An 18,398-nucleotide genomic window follows, 5' to 3' on the forward strand; every position below is an offset into this window, starting at 1 on the left:
TGCAATGTATACATTCTATATTCATCTGGCCAATGTAGGCATACATGCTGTAATCAATGGTGGCATCGTAATTGAAAGCCGCGTGTTCCATTTGACGTAACGGGTGATTTTTTTGAGGTTAGGATTTTCATGCATTAGTATTTGACAGATCACGTGGGATTTCAGACATGGTGTCAAAGAGAAAGATGCTCAGTATGCTTTGACATTTCATCATGAATAGACTTACTAACGAGCAACGCTTGCAAATCATTGAATTTTATTACCAAAATCAGTGTTCGGTTCGAAATGTGTTTCGCGCTTTACGTCCGATTTATGGTCTACATAATCGACCAAGTGAGCAAACAATTAATGCGATTGTGACCAAGTTTCGCACTCAGTTTACTTTATTGGACATTAAACCAACCACACGAATGCGTACAGTGCGTACAGAAGAGAATATTGCGTCTGTTTCTGAGAGTGTGGCTGAAGACCGTGAAATGTCGATTCGTCGCCGTTCGCAGCAATTGGGTTTGTGTTATTCGACCACATGGAAGATTTTACGCAAAGATCTTGGTGTAAAACCGTATAAAATACAGCTCGTGCAAGAACTGAAGCCGAACGATCTGCCACAACGTCGAATTTTCAGTGAATGGGCCCTAGAAAAGTTGGCAGAAAATCCGCTTTTTTATCGACAAATTTTGTTCAGCGATGAGGCTCATTTCTGGTTGAATGGCTACGTAAATAAGCAAAATTGCCGCATTTGGGGTGAAGAGCAACCAGAAGCCGTTCAAGAACTGCCCATGCATCCCGAAAAATGCACTGTTTGGTGTGGTTTGTACGCTGGTGGAATCATTGGACCGTATTTTTTCAAAGATGCTGTTGGACGCAACGTTACGGTGAATGGCGATCGCTATCGTTCGATGCTAACAAACTTTTTGTTGCCAAAAATGGAAGAACTGAACTTGGTTGACATGTGGTTTCAACAAGATGGCGCTACATGCCACACAGCTCGCGATTCTATGGCCATTTTGAGGGAAAACTTCGGAGAACAATTCATCTCAAGAAATGGACCCGTAAGTTGGCCACCAAGATCATGCGATTTAACGCCTTTAGACTATTTTTTGTGGGGCTACGTCAAGTCTAAAGTCTACAGAAATAAGCCAGCAACTATTCCAGCTTTGGAAGACAACATTTCCGAAGAAATTCGGGCTATTCCGGCCGAAATGCTCGAAAAAGTTGCCCAAAATTGGACTTTCCGAATGGACCACCTAAGACGCAGCCGCGGTCAACATTTAAATGAAATTATCTTCAAAAAGTAAATGTCATGAACCAATCTAACGTTTCAAATAAAGAACCGATGCGATTTTGCAAATTTTATGCGTTTTTTTTTTTAAAAAAGTTATCAAGCTCTTAAAAAATCACCCTTTATATCATACACGGACGTACGCCCACGACGGTTTCTTGGTGCTTCACTATTATCCAAGCTAGTTCTCCGTCTGTGTCGTTATGTTTCCATTTCTTTTCGTCGAACACGATCTTCTTCACTTTGTGATCTTCGATTTAACGCTGTAGCATTTGATTTTTTGGTCGTCTTGAACGTGGCATTCTTTCAGTACAGTGTATGACTAATTGAATGTAAAAGCAATACATTGAAAATTATTTCTAGAAAAAATTATACATTTAATTCCAACTTCAACGTGTGTGCGTGGAAATATGAATTCACATACACTCACTCTGGACATAACCTCAATTGTGCAAATAAAGAAAACACTCACCGGAAAATGAGATCAAATTAAAATTGTGAAAATTAAGTAACGCTTGGCAATTGAACTATAAATGGTTAACACTCACCAAAAGTATGTTTGTTCAAAATGAGAGCAAGATATAAAAGAACTCAAAGCACATAAGAAAACTGTCAACTGAATTCCAATGACAGCAAATTAATATTCTGTTCGCAATGAGAGCACGATGTAAAATTGATAAATCGTATTGAAAATACTTGATTTTGGTACAGTGTATTTACTCACAAAAAATGTCAAACTCAGGAACGGCTGCACCGACTCCAAACAAACTTCACACAAACCACCTCCTTATAGGTAGGAACGAACTCTAAAATTTTTGTGTCAATCGATTCGGCGGTTCTTGAGTTATAAGATTACCAAGGAAATGTAACTTCTTTTTATATATATAGATATATAAAATTATATTAGATTTATTATGTTAGTATTTGAATATGAAAATAATGAAAAACTCATTTTTATTTCCTCTTGTAGCACGAAATCAACGAAGTATTCGAAGAACGTCGCGCTCGACAGCGCGCGCAACAAATACAAGAGAACGACCAACATGTCGGGCAGGATGTTAAAACCAACTTTAATGATAGCGCAGTTATTAGTAACTGCCACAGTTGCGTTAACAGATTATCCCAGTGCGACGAAGTTGGCGCGCCAAAAAATGCGCTCGGTAACAAGGCGGAAATTACAAGTCAGCATACGACAAGTATTGACAATAACAGTCGATTTTCAAAACCCACTACAGACGATACTCGTCTTTGCACTACAACAGAACTCAAAGCTTTACCACCACCACCCCTCGGTCCTAACAGCCACACTTCGGATGACAACCAGGGTGATGACAACTCTAATTCTGACACTCTGGGTAGCAACGAAAATGTCGCCACCATATCCAGCACACAGGAGGATGTGAATGTTTGGGCAAATAAATTCCTTCGTGATTTGGATAATTTAATGTCGTCGACCCGTCCACTTTCTCTAAGCGCCTGTTCATCGCCAACATCGAAGACCTCACCTCAATTGCTTTCTGCCGCTGACACGGCGGCCATACAGAGCCGTTATGGTCGCTGTGCGGCCGAACGTGCCGAGAACGTTACGGCTAATGGACTCGTGCTACTGCGGCCCGAGAAACATGTAAGTACAAACATCAATGGTTTATTCTGATTTCGATTTCAATCGTTTTATATCTTGATTTAAATAAGAAAGACTGGCGGATATAATCAACTTATTGTTTATTCCCGTTTGCTTATAAATGTTTCACTTCCTGGTCTGGTATTTATAAATAGTTATAACTAGTTTTTTTAAAACTGAAATCTATTTAAACTATTAAGCATCAATTACCGACAACCTATTACCAAAAGTAGATACTATCGGTTAATGGTTCCCTGTGGATCGATGCCGCCCACGAATAGATTCTATGAGCAAAAATCGACAATCACGATTGGCTTGTGTATGCCAGTGAATCAGAACTCAACGCTTATTTACGATATTTACGAACACTTTTTTTGTAGAACAGATAGCCAGCGAATGCAGGTGAGCGCCCTGAACGCTAACCATTTTTGCTGTTTACTTTTTTTTTTTTTTTTATTTCGAAGGGGGAATCTTCCAAAGATACCGTCATTTTTACGGACAGTATGCACGATTCGTAATGCTTGCTAGGGTACACCTCATTCGGGCCCACGCCCATTCGGACTTGCAGAGCACTACGCCTACGTACTAAACCCTTAACTTCGTCGCATTGCTTGAATAGACCCACGGAACTGCCGTTAGGCATTGCATCATGGGTCCAAGCTTAGCCATTTGGTTTCCCCATGCTTCCTCTCTACCCACTCTTGCACACTTTTAATAAGCCTATGGGTCCACCTCCCACTTGCTGCCGCATCCCAACGTCTCTGCCATTCGATAAGACTATTTTGTCTTTCGTTTTTCCGCTCATTATCTGTAAGTCGTCTGCCTATAATTTTCGATCTGTCAAATACTCTTTTGAGTTCCATCGCCATTATATCTAGTGGGATGATACCCGCTACTACACCAGCCGAGTTCTTGATTTTTAATGCTGTGTCGTTGCACAAGCTCTCAATTTCTCCAATTCTTTCGCTGTTACGGTTACAGCTATGTCATCTGAATATCCGATGATCTGTACTTCTCTTGGCAGTGGAAGGCACAGAACTCCATCGTAAAGCACATTCCATAACAGTGGCCCAAGCACAGAGCCTTGTGGGACTCCGCCTGTTATAGTGTATCTTCTCGGCCCATCGTCTGTATCGTACAGTAATAGCCGATTGGAGAGATAGCTGGAAACAATCCTCAATAAATAAGCCGGTGTAGCCTTACGCTCGAGGGCACTTAGTATATGGGGCCAATGTGCCGAGTTGAACGCATTTCGGACATCGAAAGTTACCACAGCGCAGTATTCTTTTGTGCCATACAACCATCTGGTACCTTCAATTGCTTTATTTGCGATACCTGTAAGCTTTTGAATCGCATCGATAGTTGACCTCTGCTTTCGGAATCCGTACTGGTTATCCGATAGACCCTGGTACTCTTTTTCTAAGTGCAACTCCAGTCGTACACATATTATCCGCTCTAGTATCTTCCCAATCGTATCAAGAATACAAAGTGGACGGTAAGAGCTGGGTTCACCGACCGGTTTATTAGGCTTCTGTAGCAGAACTAGTCTCTGTTTCTTCCAAATTTTTGGGAAGACCCCTTTCCGTATGCACTTTGTAAACAGTTCGGCGAATGGCTTCGCATTGTAGTTGATGGCAATTTTTAAAGCCTTGTTTGGAATACCATCCAAACCTGGGGCTTTGGCGTTACCAAACCTTTTAGCTACCTCAATCACATCCGATTCGGTGACAATTGGTATGTCTGCATTAACTGGTCGGTCAGGTTCTCGTTGTCGTTTCTCTATGGGTTGCGCAGGAAAGAGAGTTTCCACTACGGTTTTCAGTAGAGTGGGGCATGTTGGTGCTTGCCCCTTTCCCCCTTTGATTTTGGACATTACCAATTTATACGCATCACCCCATGGGTTTTCATCTAATTTTTCACAGAGTTCTTTGAAACAACCAGTTTTACTATTTTTAATCACTTTTTTCAATTCGTTGCGTTTTCGTTTGAAACATTCACGCAGTCCTTCGTGGTTAGTCGATACTCGATTCTAAATTCTAAATTCTTCTCGCCTTGTGGCACTCACTTCTTAAGGTTTCAATTTCTTGATTCCACCAGTATACGGGTTTTCTGTAGGTTCCACTTTTCCTTCTACACATAGAAGCATCACATGCTTTACTAATGTGCTTCACCAGCATCTCAGCCTGTCGTTCTAAATTTTCTACACAGTTTAGTTTATCCCCTAGTGAGAGTCTGAAGAGCTCCTCATCCAGAGTTTCAACTTTCCATCCTTTTGTTTTTTTCGTCTTAAGTTGTGGGATCCTAAGAGTACGCGTTGAATGTCCAATTTCCAGCATGATAGCCTGATGGCCACTGTGCGTATAGAGGTCACATACACGCCAATTTGTTGTCCGTGCTAAAGATCTGCTGACGAAAGTGATATCGATCACAGAACCCCGACCATTCTTTTCAAATGTGTTTTGGTTTCCGGTGTTTAGAAGTACCACGTCTATCAATGAAAACGCTTTGAGAAGGGCGTCTCCGCGCCTGTTTGTGCAGGTGCTACCCCACTCCATTGCCCACGCATTGAAATCTCCGGCCACCACGTTCGTCGTGGTTGTCAGGACTTCTCTCACCAAGTCATCTACGATTTTTTCGAAATCTTTTTGAGGTACACTTGGGGGGATATAACAGCTGTAAAAGTTAATGCCATCGATTTTCGCCCGAGTATAGGATGCCTTACCTAATAGCGGCTTGTCTTGGAAGGTTTTACCTCCACAGGCCCATATGGCAGCTTTAGTTGTGCTGTCGGAGATCCATGTCGTAGCACTTGCATTTTTATATTGCTCACATATTATAGCTACATCTACATGCTGCTCGTACACAGTCTGCTTGAGGAGTTCTTGTGCAGCCTGGCAGTGGTTTAAGTTGAGCTGTAATACTTTCATTTTTTGCTATTTTTACACGCCTCTTGGTATAGGGGACATTTCTTGCTACCTATTTGGTGATCGGTGTTTTCCCTACCCTTCTTTTTACATGCGTTACACGACGGTTTTTTAGTGCACGCTTTCGCAAAGTGTCCTGTTTCTCCACACTTGACACAACACTGACTCCTATCCTCGGTGTTGGTGCATTTTTTTGCTATGTGTCCATACTCAAGACACCTATAACACCGCTTTAAGTCTTGCTTTGCTCTTATTCTACTCACTACCCAGCCTATTTTTATTTTGTGTGTGTCTAACAATGCCCTTGCCTCGAGAGCGGGTAGGCTTACCACAGCTGTCTGCGTTCCTAGATACGCCGGTCTGATACTCCTGATCGAATTTTTATCAAAATTGGATAGCTCTGTTATTTGGGTGCGAATAGCCTCGGCGATGTCCTCCTTAGTTGTGATCTCGTCTAGATCTCGTACCTCCACCATAACTTCATGGGTTAGTGCTCTAATTTGGGCCTCGTTTCCTAGCACTTTACCTATTTCGGTCTTAAACTCACCCGTGCTCTTCATTTGTGCTTCTTTTAGCTCTAACAGGATTTCACCTCTGGCCGTCTTTCTAATCCTTGTCACACTTTCACCGAGTTTCTGAAGGGCATCGTCTTTCTTCACTGCCCTTAGAATGTCGCTGTACGACATTTCACCAGTCCGCTCTATAATTATAGCATCGGGACGAGGCGGCGGTTTATGAGTTTCCTTCTTTTTTGGCTTTCGTTTAATGTTAATCCAATCATCTTTCTTTCCCATCTCGGCTTCCTTTCTTTTAACCGGGCTGTTTGCTTTTGCATCTTTATCTAGCTTAGCTTCTGTAATATTAATCACTTCCTTATGGGTGGTTTTCTTTTTTTTAGGAGGTGTTCTTCGCTTCGCCTGTTTTTCATCACGGGGCCTCTTTGGCGTTGTTTCAGCGGTGACTGGCATCGTGAGGATACTTCGTTTCACTTCCTTTTTTGCAGTATGCTCCTCCTGGGCACTTGTGTACAGCTTTGTTATTAGACTGAGAAGATCTCTCAATCTGTTATTGATCGAACGCTGAGGTGGACGCATTATTTCATTCAGCTTCTTGATCGTATCACCAAGTTCAGACATGTAGTCTCCACAAGGTAGTACTGCCTCCGCCAGAGGCGTGGTATCACACAACGCTGGTGGTGACGATCATGCTCGAGTTGGTTTGTCAGCACTGAGGTTCTTAATCGGTGATCTACTCAGTTTTCTTCTCAGAAGGGTTTGTCCCTCGAAGGTTCTTATCATCATCACACACTATGATATCACAGATGTTACTTGTGTTGTTGGCGTTCGTGTTGTTTCTCATATTCATATTATAGTTCTCCATATATTTCAGTTTTACCAGCGCATCGTGTGCAGGGGGGCGGGCCGAAATAGACAGGAACGGGTATACCCTCGGGGCACGGCCCCTACCCCAGTTCCCTGAGGCCTGTCCTTCGCTTTACCAGTCCCGGAAAACACGGACGGACCAGCGCTCGCCCGAGGCAACGTAGGCTACTACCCCTACGTCCAATGCACACTCCTTGACCAGAGCCCGAAGGGGCTGGTTACTGATATACACCGCGGCTGACACCTCGGCAGAGCAAGCTCACTTCACCCTTTCTATACCGCCAGCAGAGAAATTGCTGTCATTACTTTCAGGGACTCCCAGTGCGCCGCGGTGTGTACCGGTCAGTTTTGATATCAGCCGCACCTAACATGGTGAACAGACGCTGACCAGGAAGCCGCCCATTATGGGTCCGTCGCGCCTGGATTTTGCCTCATTATGCCCAAGCATGGTGAGGAGACACATATTTCTAAGTGGCGGTGTCAATCGCCACTGTCACAAGAGTTTCATCGGATCTGCTAGCATTTATGCCGCATCCTCCACCCCTGTCGCTCATCGTCGGGGATTGCTTATTCGTTTTAACTTATCTCGCAACTAACCTGCTACTACAGGCCGTTCGGCTATCTGCGACCTGCCGACCCCCCCGGTAGCTTAGAGCCCAGCTAGAGTATCTGTATCCATAGAAACAGACCCCCGGGTGCTGTTTACTTCATGTAAACATATGTTTGTGCACACGTTCGATATAGTGTGGCGCAAGCAGACGAGATGTATCGATGTAAGTAGCCGCAACTGTCAACCATGGAATTGCTAAACAATTCGGGGCTGCCTTATGCCTCCACAGACACAAGTTGCATGCAACATAATCACGTCACGGCTCTTTAGTCGCGCCGCAGCGTGGTAATTCAAGCAGCGCAATCTTCAGTTAACCTGCCGCGTATTGAGCAGATCACCGTGATACGAATTATAAATTTATGGTAATTTTGCGATCGGTTTCATAAATTAAAGCACCGTTTGCTTACGCGGAAGAGCTCACGAAACACAAGAAGTAAACAATGCAACAACTGAAAAACCTAGAAGCAATGCAAGCACAAAAATAAAGTAGCCGAAATCGAAGCAAAAACAAAAAAATTGCGTAGCGATGCTATACTTTTAGCGTACTTTTTTCCCTGTAAGTGTGTATGTGAGGAGACTTTGTCTAGATAGTGCAGCTATAGCGCTCGGCGTATGTTGCCAGCTTTCCATCTGTTGATTTTTGTCCCAAAAAAACAACAATAATGATTGCTGCCGATTACAAGATGCCCGCGAGACGCTGAGCGCAACCCGGCTACCACATTTACCGTGTTGTTGCAATAACCGCTTGCTGCTACTGATTATTGCATGTCGCAAGTGCATGATTACTATTTGCAACTTTATGGTACATTGGTGCAAAATGAAAACAGCCAGCCTCTGCATCAATATACTTAGGTTCACATGTGAGCATGCCCCGCATAAATGAGTATAGAATATATTTTTACGATTATTAATGTGTCTTTATATGGATATTTATTTTTCACTCTATGTTTTCGTGTAAATTTTATGAATCATGCGCTACAATTTGACTTTATAATATTTGCCATTGTGTTGTTGAATATTGGCGTGCCACATGAGATGCATTCTAGGCGAGTACGATTACTTGCCTCAGTAGCCAGGCATCATAGGAATGGTCGCTTGTGGCTAACATTGTTGTTGTTTTCTTCGAGGGAAGAATATGTACTTTACTCAGTTGTTTCGAGATATTCGAAATAACGAATCACCAAACACAGGCTTTGGATTATAAAAACAATCTGATTATTTCTCTAGCTGGCTTTACACTTAGAAGACGTGGAAGATATTCCGCACAAAGCTGAAGGAGTTAACACAAATCACAAATCATACACCACGAAAATAGTGGAAGTTGGATAATAACCACGATCATCGTTTGAAATCGGACTATAACTTTTCGATGCCCGGATATCGAATATGAAGAATTCAGTGCCTTAGGGAAATTTTTCACGGAAAATATCGGTAAATTTCTCAGATATCTTAATTTAATTCAGAGAAAATCTTTTTCTTCTAATAGTGTGTCTCTGTACCAAAAATGGTTAAAATCGGTTCATAACTTCCCCTAGCTACCATATCTAATTATAGGTCTCATATAATATATATGATGATTTTCGTTATTCTATTGGACTTTATGCTGAATATATGGGTCAAATTATGTGTCATCTTAAAAAAAACTATATCAATAAATTGCGAGAGTATAAAATGTTGATTTTATTAAAACTTGTTTATAATAAAAATAAATTTTGTGTATATATACATATATTTTTTTGTCGTGGGAACCATTTTAAGCGATTATAACAGAATCCACCAGAGCGCGCCACTCGTTTCTCCTTTTTGCTTGTAGGCGCCAACTGGAAACACCAAGTGAAGCCAGGTCACTTTCCACTTGATCCTTCCATCGGAGTGGAGGTCGTCCTCTTCCGCGGCTTCCTTAAGTGGGTACTGCATCGAACACTTTCAGAGCTGGAGGGTTTTCATCCATCAGTACAACATGACCTAGCCAGCGTAGCCGCTGCCTTTTTATTCGCTGAACTATGTCAATGTCGTCGTATAAATCGTACAGTTCATCGTTCCATCGTCTGCGGTATTCACCGTTGCCAATGTTTAGAGGACCATAAATCTTGCGCAATACCTTTCTCTGGAAAACCCCAAGAGTGGCCTCATCGGATGTTGTCGTGGTCAACGCTTCAGACCCATACATCAGGACGCGAATGAGCGAGTTGTAGAGTTTGATTTTAGTTTGTCGTGAGAGGACTTTACTTTTCAATTGCCTACTCAGTCCAAAGTAGCACCTATTGGTAAGAGTGATTCTGCGTTGGATTTCGAGGCTGACATTGTTGGTGTAGTTAATGCTGGTTCCCAGATAAACGAAATTATTTACAACGGCAAAGTTATGACTGTCAACAGTGACGTGGTAGCCAAGACGCGAGTGCGCTGACTGTTTGTTTGATGACAGGAGATATTTCATCTTGTCCTCATTCACCACCAGACCCATACGCTTCGCTTCCTTATAAAGTCTGGAAAAAGCAGAACAAACGGCGCGGCGTTACGCCAGCAGCTGTACACTCTTATAGAAGATTGTACCTTCTCTATTGAGCTCTGCAGCTCCTATTATTTTTTCCAGAAATAGATTGAAGAAGTCGCACGATAGTGAGTCACCCTCTCTGAAACCTGACGGAGCTTTTGGTGTTGCTCAACGTCAGCTTAAACAGCCGTGTTAGTTTTGCGGGGATACCAAATTCAGACATCGCGACATAGAGGCAACTCCTTTTCGTGCTTTCGAAGGCAGCTTTAAAATCGATGAAAAGGTGGTGAGTGTCGATTCTTCTCTCTCGGGTCTTTTCCAAGATTTGGCGCATGGTGAATATCTGGTCCATGGTGGATTTTCCAGGTTTAAAGTCACACTGATAAGGCCCAATCAGTTCGTTGACGGTGGGCTTTTGTTTTTCACACAATACGCTCGACAGGACCTTGTATGCAATGTTGAGGAGGCTTATCCCACGGTAATTGGCGCAGATTGTGAAGTCTCCCTTTTTACGGATTGGGCAAAGCACACTGAAATTCCATCATCAGGCATGCTTTCCTCCGACCATATTCTACAAAGAAGCTGATGCATGCACCTTATCAGTTCTTCGCCGCCGCTCGGCCGGTAATCCATCGGCCCCGCCGCTTTGTTGTTCTTCAAGCGGATAATTGCTATTCGAATTTCTTCATGGTCGGGTAATAGAACATCTAATCCATCGTCATCGATTGGGAAATCGGGTTCGCCAGCTCCTGGTGTTGTGCTTTCACTGCCATTCAGCAGGTCGGAGAAGTGTTCCCTCCATAATCCCAGTACGCTCTGGTACCAGATTACCTCCTCGGTCCCTACATGATAATGCTCCGGTCTTGAAACCTTCTGAAAATCGCATCATCTTTTCATAAAATTTTCGAGCGTTACTCATGTCGGCCAGCTTTTCACGCATTTCGGCATCTTTTTTTTTATGTCTGCATATGCGTCTAGCTTTTGTACAAAATATCATTTCAATATCAAATTTGTATTTGGTTGCAATTTCCCATAATAAGTATCTGTAAAGTATTCATATCTGCAAGTACCCATGATATCTAATAAGCTTTTGGATCTTTCAAATAAATGCGCCAGCACTAAGTATTTTTAGTGACACATGACAGACACAATTATATGTGACATTGAGTTATGAAAGAGAAAAATATAATTAAAAACCATATTTGTATTTATCAAGAGGTCAAGTGTTACAAGCAGGCAGCGAATTTGTTGCACACATGTTTAAGAGGGAGCCAAGTGCAGAAAGCCACTGGGCAAACAAAATTAAAATTCCAGCATGACGCAATCGCAAATGTAGAAGAAGAGATAGCACATATGTTGTTGCATGCCACTACACCAACAATGTCAGCGATACATTATATACGAGTACACATTTTATCTATAAACGAATTCGCCCGCTCCTGCAGATGCTCCCACAGTCTCCGAAGACGCACCACCAACTATGAAGTGACATTAATTTATCCATTAATAAACAAATGCGCCTCTTTTCGACTGCAATGTAAATTACAAAGTAGGAATTATGCTTAAACTACTGAAATGTGTAAACAAAGCCAAATGCCGTTCAATGGGCGTGCGATAAACCGCTGATCAACTTGAACGCCGCCTTAAAAGAGCTAACAGCCTAGCACCATTTACATTTCCATACAAATATACATTTCTTCATAGACATATCCATAGGCAAGTACGAGTAAGTGGAATAAACAGGCAAATGTTCGTTCTGCAGTGTAGCGATTACGCAGCTGTGTTTCCCCCCGAAAAGTCGAACACATGCGAACGAAAATACATAAAAACTCAAATTTTTAACAACTTGAAAAGTTAAACTTTGAACTGCACCGCATATAAATTCCACTTTAAAGAGTCTAAGTAGAAAACTGCTCTGCAATTTGTTGTTGTAGGTGATGTTGCTGTTGTTATTTCCATTGGCGTTGCATTCAAATTAAGATCATTGTAAAAATAGAACTTAAGGGCATTAGCAACGCCTTCTTTATTTCCCCTTTCCCTCTTCTCCCTGCACCATTTTATTTCTTGTTTTCCGATTTATTTGAATTAAAATGAAAATAAAGATTTTAAAAAAATTTTGAGCAATTCTTACAAAATCATTGATAGTTTCGTAAATTGTGAGCATAAATATATCTAAAATTAGTCCCATATCCAGGGCAACAAAACCACTGTATACCAGTGTATTTTATGTTTAATAAATTTTTATCAAGTAATGAGTTTTACATACGTCTTTTAGATAATATCATATATAAAACACGAGATATAACAATAATGAATTACATAATACCTATGTAATTTAAATTTTTGGTTGAAAATAACTTGTCTTTGACCTTTGGGAATAAACTTGTCAAATAGCAATGGCAAATAAAGCCGAGACGAATGATGTTCGGATAATCGGGATTCTATTGTATATTCAATGAGCGAAAAGTTCTTAATTTTTGCGATTATTAAGCTTTTATAATGGTTATCATTAACGGTTAATGGCATATGTCCGTAACACATGACCCAGCGGTTACTGTAGTGAAGTAACGCCCCTGTTATATAAGGGTACCGGTGTATAGTTGTTTATCTAGTGGATCTGACTACTATAACAATATTTTATATCGAGTTCAGCTACAGATCTCTGTATACTAGAACACGTTTAAAATATTTAGCGGCTCAAATAAGTGCAAAAATTAGTAAAATGAACTGTTAAGAAATCGTTGTTCATTGAAATTAAAATTGTTTTGCTCAATCGTCGTAAAACTACTACTTATAAATTAAATGTTCGTCATTTCGTATAAATTTTTAACTGCGATAGTCAGATTCGTTTTGAACTACCGTCTTTGAAGAATATCAGTAGAAGGTCTCAGGGCTATATGCAGAGGTAGCATATTTCGTAGCAATCCGTGCAATGGCTTCTCATGCCACGTAATGTCAATGTTTTCACAAAGTTAATTGATTTATGAAACCAGTGCGCATAAATCAAGTCAACGTTCTATAGATGTCTTATTAAGATTTCACTTTACCAAGCGAATAATTGAAAATCTGTGTCAGCGTCAGTGCAGTGTAGTGCCGATCATATGAAAATAAGAAATGCCCAACCGACGCATCTTGCTGTCATCAGCCTTTATTTGACCGCTATGTTCACTATGCGAATGCATTAGTTGCATGAGTGACAATAAATAAATACACACACGCACATTGCTGAAGAGGAATGCTCATGTTTTTGCAGAATGAAATTGAAACGTTAAAAATTGGGTCAGTAATTTCCTGAAGTATGTCCAAAACACAAAAGAGCCAAGCTACTCAAAAGGGGAGGAAGAGAGAGTAGGTTAAGGAAGCTTTGCAGCTAAGAATGCCGATGCTCCAATTTGCCATCGTCAAGAACGTGTTCTGATTTTTGGGGGGCTTAGTCTTCACATCATTTACTTTCGGTATTCTCTTTTGAGCTTTAATTTTGTTGCGCTGCGAAAGTGATTCCTCCAGCTGCTCCAAACACAGCCCAACAACGCCAAGCCGCCAGTTGTGCAGAGCGGCACGTTTACTGTCCAGCTAAACATACGCCGGGACTGCCCGGCGGCCAACAGGCGAGACGAATATGCGTTGCTTATCATCTCTGCAGTTTCTCTTTCATTTCTTTGTGGCAATGGATACGCAAAGCTGTTGTTCTTTTCCTTTTGTTGACTTGTATATGTGCACATGACTTGGAGAACACAAAGCCTTTTCAAAGTGTGCTATATAGAATACACTTGAGGGCAAGGACGTTGCATTAAACGGTAGGCTTGGCAGCAGTTTAAGAGTTTTGATTTGATAATTACGAATATTATCATTGCGTATGCGTGACCACCACGATGTTGAGGGCAGTAAAACTAAGCCTCGCAGATGGATGGCAGCGCATGCGCGAAAGTTGTTCTTGCAATATTTTTTCCAATGCCATGCCGGCAATGGACTTTCGTTAAGTCAGGACGATTTCCTTATAAACTCACAGGTGAGTATGCGCTGAACCACTTACCGGGCACGTACCTGTTTTTGTTTACCCATTTGTGATTGCAGCAAAGGCCGTGATTTATTTATGGTTGTCAGCTTTATTTGCATATCCCCGTTTAAATGGCGATTAGGTGGTGCTAATTGTGTTCTTACACCAATTCCATTGCTTCCCATGGGAAAATTCCGATAGTCGATTGGGCTGAAGTTATTTTTATCTTCTCATTTAATTTTTGTGTAAAATGAAGTCATTCGAAGAACGGTTTTGGTAAGCAACACGTATCTGTCACCATTTTGGGTCAATCGACTGCTCTTAATCAATACTTTATAATCAAGTTGATCAATGAACACTGATGAAAAAATAAAAATTAACAAATATATAATAAGTTACTCTATACAATAAAGAAGACAACACAACCACATTGTAAACTCATCACTTGCCCTTACTTCGCGCATTCAACAGCATTAATGAGTAGCATTCCCTACTGCCCTACCTTCATATAATATACTCTTGACTCTTGTCGGTTTGGTACCATTTATTTCTCTTATAAACGGGTTGTTGTCGCACAAATGCCGTTTACGACTTTTTAAGTGGCACACAATATGTTCATTAATGTCGGCGATCTAAACAATACATACTAAAGGTTCAATGTGTGTACTCAGCATATATATTAATGTATGTACTTTTTTTGTAACAACAATATCATACGCACCGAAATTCCCTGATTATAACATGTTTAACTTTTTTTGGTGTTTTGAGCATTTCTTATGTTTTTCTCTTAAATATGCTATTGATTTTTTATTTGGACTTAGTTGTGTTATTCAGTTTTCATTGATTTCTTCAATATCAACAGTTTGGTCACCTAAAAATTCATTTAATTTGCGCTTTTATAGCTTTTAAATTGTTGTTTGCCTTGAAGCAAAAGCTAATAAATTTAGTGCTTACATTGTTGTTGCTGTCCAAACTCTGCACAAGCAATAAGCTTTTGTTAGGACGTATATTTAAATAGTCTAATTTTAATGATATTACTTAAACAAGAAAATATATTCAAATAAAAGATCGAGTTTAAATATGTGCGTGTATATATATCTACTTACATATATATAAACTTACATAGAATAATTGCATTAAATCCAGCCAGATATCTCTGACCTATGACTATAACTATACCATCACTATTCTGGAATATCATCCTAACAATGATAGGGCTTATGTCTAAATTGCCTTATTTGAACTACCGTTCAGAAGCATAAATTCAATATACATATACATACAGAATTTTATAAATTTCGAAAACTGTACTTTAATTTAGAAAGATAAACTCAGCCGAACTAGTACAAAATTTTAATTATTGGCTATAGCTCAAACCATATTATAGTGATGAGCGATATTTCACTACCGGTGATTTTTTCACTGTGATTGAAAAATCACATATAGCAACTGTGATCAATTTTTGTAAATATCAGTTATTTAAAATCGCTATTGCAGTTAAATAATTTGAGTTCGATCACAGTAGCTATAGAGAAGTTCAGTGCTTTTGTTCGATCACAGTACATATAGGAGCAGAGAACTTAAAACATATGTTGTAGTTCAGTGATTCTAATTCGATCACTGTAGCGATAGCAGTTCAGTGATTCTAATTCGATCACTGTAACAATATCAGTTCGAAAGTAACGGGTGATTTTTTTGAGGTTAGGATTTTCATGCATTAGTATTTGACAGATCACGTGGGATTTCAGACATGGTGTCAAAGAGAAAGATGCTCAGTATGCTTTGACATTTCATCATGAATAGACTTACTAACGAGCAACGCTTGCAAATCATTGAATTTTATTACCAAAATCAGTGTTCGGTTCGAAATGTGTTTCGCGCTTTACGTCCGATTTATGGTCTACATAATCGACCAAGTGAGCAAACAATTAATGCGATTGTGACCAAGTTTCGCACTCAGTTTACTTTATTGGACATTAAACCAACCACACGAATGCGTACAGTGCGTACAGAAGAGAATATTGCGTCTGTTTCTGAGAGTGTGGCTGAAGACCGTGAAATGTCGATTCGTCGCCGTTCGCAGCAATTGGGTTTGTGTTATTCGACCACATGGAAGATTTTACGCAAAGATCTTGGTGTAAAACCGTATAAAATACAGCTCGTGCAAGAACTGAAGCCGAACGATCTGCCACAACATCGAATTTTCAGTGAATGGGCCCTAGAAAAGTTGGCAGAAAATCCGCTTTTTTATCGACAAATTTTGTTCAGCGATGAGGCTCATTTCTGGTTGAATGGCTACGTAAATAAGCAAAATTGCCGCATTTGGGGTGAAGAGCAACCAGAAGCCGTTCAAGAACTGCCCATGCATCCCGAAAAATGCACTGTTTGGTGTGGTTTGTACGCTGGTGGAATCATTGGACCGTATTTTTTCAAAGATGCTGTTGGACGCAACGTTACGGTGAATGGCGATCGCTATCGTTCGATGCTAACAAACTTTTTGTTGCCAAAAATGGAAGAACTGAACTTGGTTGACATGTGGTTTCAACAAGATGGCGCTACATGCCACACAGCTCGCGATTCTATGGCCATTTTGAGGGAAAACTTCGGAGAACAATTCATCTCAAGAAATGGACCCGTAAGTTGGCCACCAAGATCATGCGATTTAACGCCTTTAGACTATTTTTTGTGGGGCTACGTCAAGTCTAAAGTCTACAGAAATAAGCCAGCAACTATTCCAGCTTTGGAAGACAACATTTCCGAAGAAATTCGGGCTATTCCGGCCGAAATGCTCGAAAAAGTTGCCCAAAATTGGACTTTCCGAATGGACCACCTAAGACGCAGCCGCGGTCAACATTTAAATGAAATTATCTTCAAAAAGTAAATGTCATGAACCAATCTAACGTTTCAAATAAAGAACCGATGCGAAATTTTATGCGTTTTTTTTTTAAAAAAAGTTATCAAGCTCTTAAAAAATCACCCTTTAGCAATCACTGTTCAGTGATCAAAGTAGGAATTTTAGTTGTGATTTCGATAATTTTGGATACGGTGATTACAAAAGCAATTAAATATACTCAAAATTTATTAATTAGTGATAGTGATTACAAAAGCAGGTAAATTTTGGATATTGTTAAAATTAATAAAAATGTATTATGTAAAAAATTAATAAAAAATTGGAGTACAAATTCTCATAAATTCGTTTTTTTTGTTGTGATCGCAATAGCAATAAAAAATCACAGTGATTTAAAAGTAGCAATCACTGAAATCACAGTGATTCAAAAATAGCAATATCGCTCATCACTACCATATTATATAATGTATTGATTTGACTCTAAAGAATCCATACTTTCCCAATGTTCCGTGAAAAGTTTTTTGTTATGAAATTTACCCGTCGTTCAACTCGGTTCAAAACTTGTAGGCAGATAATGTTTAAAATGTAATGTGTATACATACATGTCACTTATGTCTGCTTAAAGCACTATTTTTGTGAAATTTTAAAGTCGATTGCCTTCAGCTTATTGCTTATTCAAATTAGCAAACCTTAACCTTTGATCAGCTTTACTTTTTGAATGTGTCTTTCCTTACATTTTTAGCTCGTTAAAATAACAACCGTGGCAACTACCAATGCCACGATTTCGGTGACTTTTCTTGCAATTAAGCATTGACAGCTGAGAGTGTGGCGAACAATTTTCGACTAATGAAAAGTACAATGCAAACAATGTTATAAAAATAAGTATGTATATCGGTAGGTACTAAATGCATTCATACATTTGCTTGTTTATATATGGATGTGAGGTTTGTAAAGTCATAAAGGCATTGTTACTGATTTATTCGCATAGTACAGCCGCACTTATGCACCACTGTCGCCGAGCGTGCCGGAGCGCAGAGGGAGATATTGTAATGAAAAAATGCACGCATATGTTGTGGTCTGGTACGTGATGAGATTCATGTATCAGCTGCTTTAGATGCAACGGCAGCGAAGATGTTATCTGTGAGCTTCACAAACACAAAAAAAAAAGAACAAACACGCAGAATTAACTTGAAGCTGAGATCAAGGCGAAGCCAAAGCGAAGGACACACTAAGTTACAAC

The 18,398-nt window shown here is 40.2% G+C and overlaps 1 protein-coding gene across 11 annotated transcripts in view; it reads left to right on the top strand.

Moving 5' to 3' along the window:
* Positions 1 to 18,398, top strand: part of LOC105212429 (uncharacterized) — a 442,313-nt gene that overhangs the window by 383,642 nt on the left and 40,273 nt on the right. For all 11 annotated transcript variants that reach the window (XM_054229606.1, XM_054229600.1, XM_054229595.1 and 8 more), the window contains one exon: positions 2,253 to 2,906. In XM_054229606.1, coding sequence (XP_054085581.1) covers positions 2,253 to 2,906 — 654 coding nt within the window. The remainder of the gene's footprint in view (positions 1 to 2,252; positions 2,907 to 18,398) is intronic.

This window comes from Zeugodacus cucurbitae, chromosome 2, assembly GCF_028554725.1.
Source record: "Zeugodacus cucurbitae isolate PBARC_wt_2022May chromosome 2, idZeuCucr1.2, whole genome shotgun sequence".
NCBI classification, from domain to species: Eukaryota; Metazoa; Arthropoda; class Insecta; order Diptera; family Tephritidae; genus Zeugodacus; species Zeugodacus cucurbitae.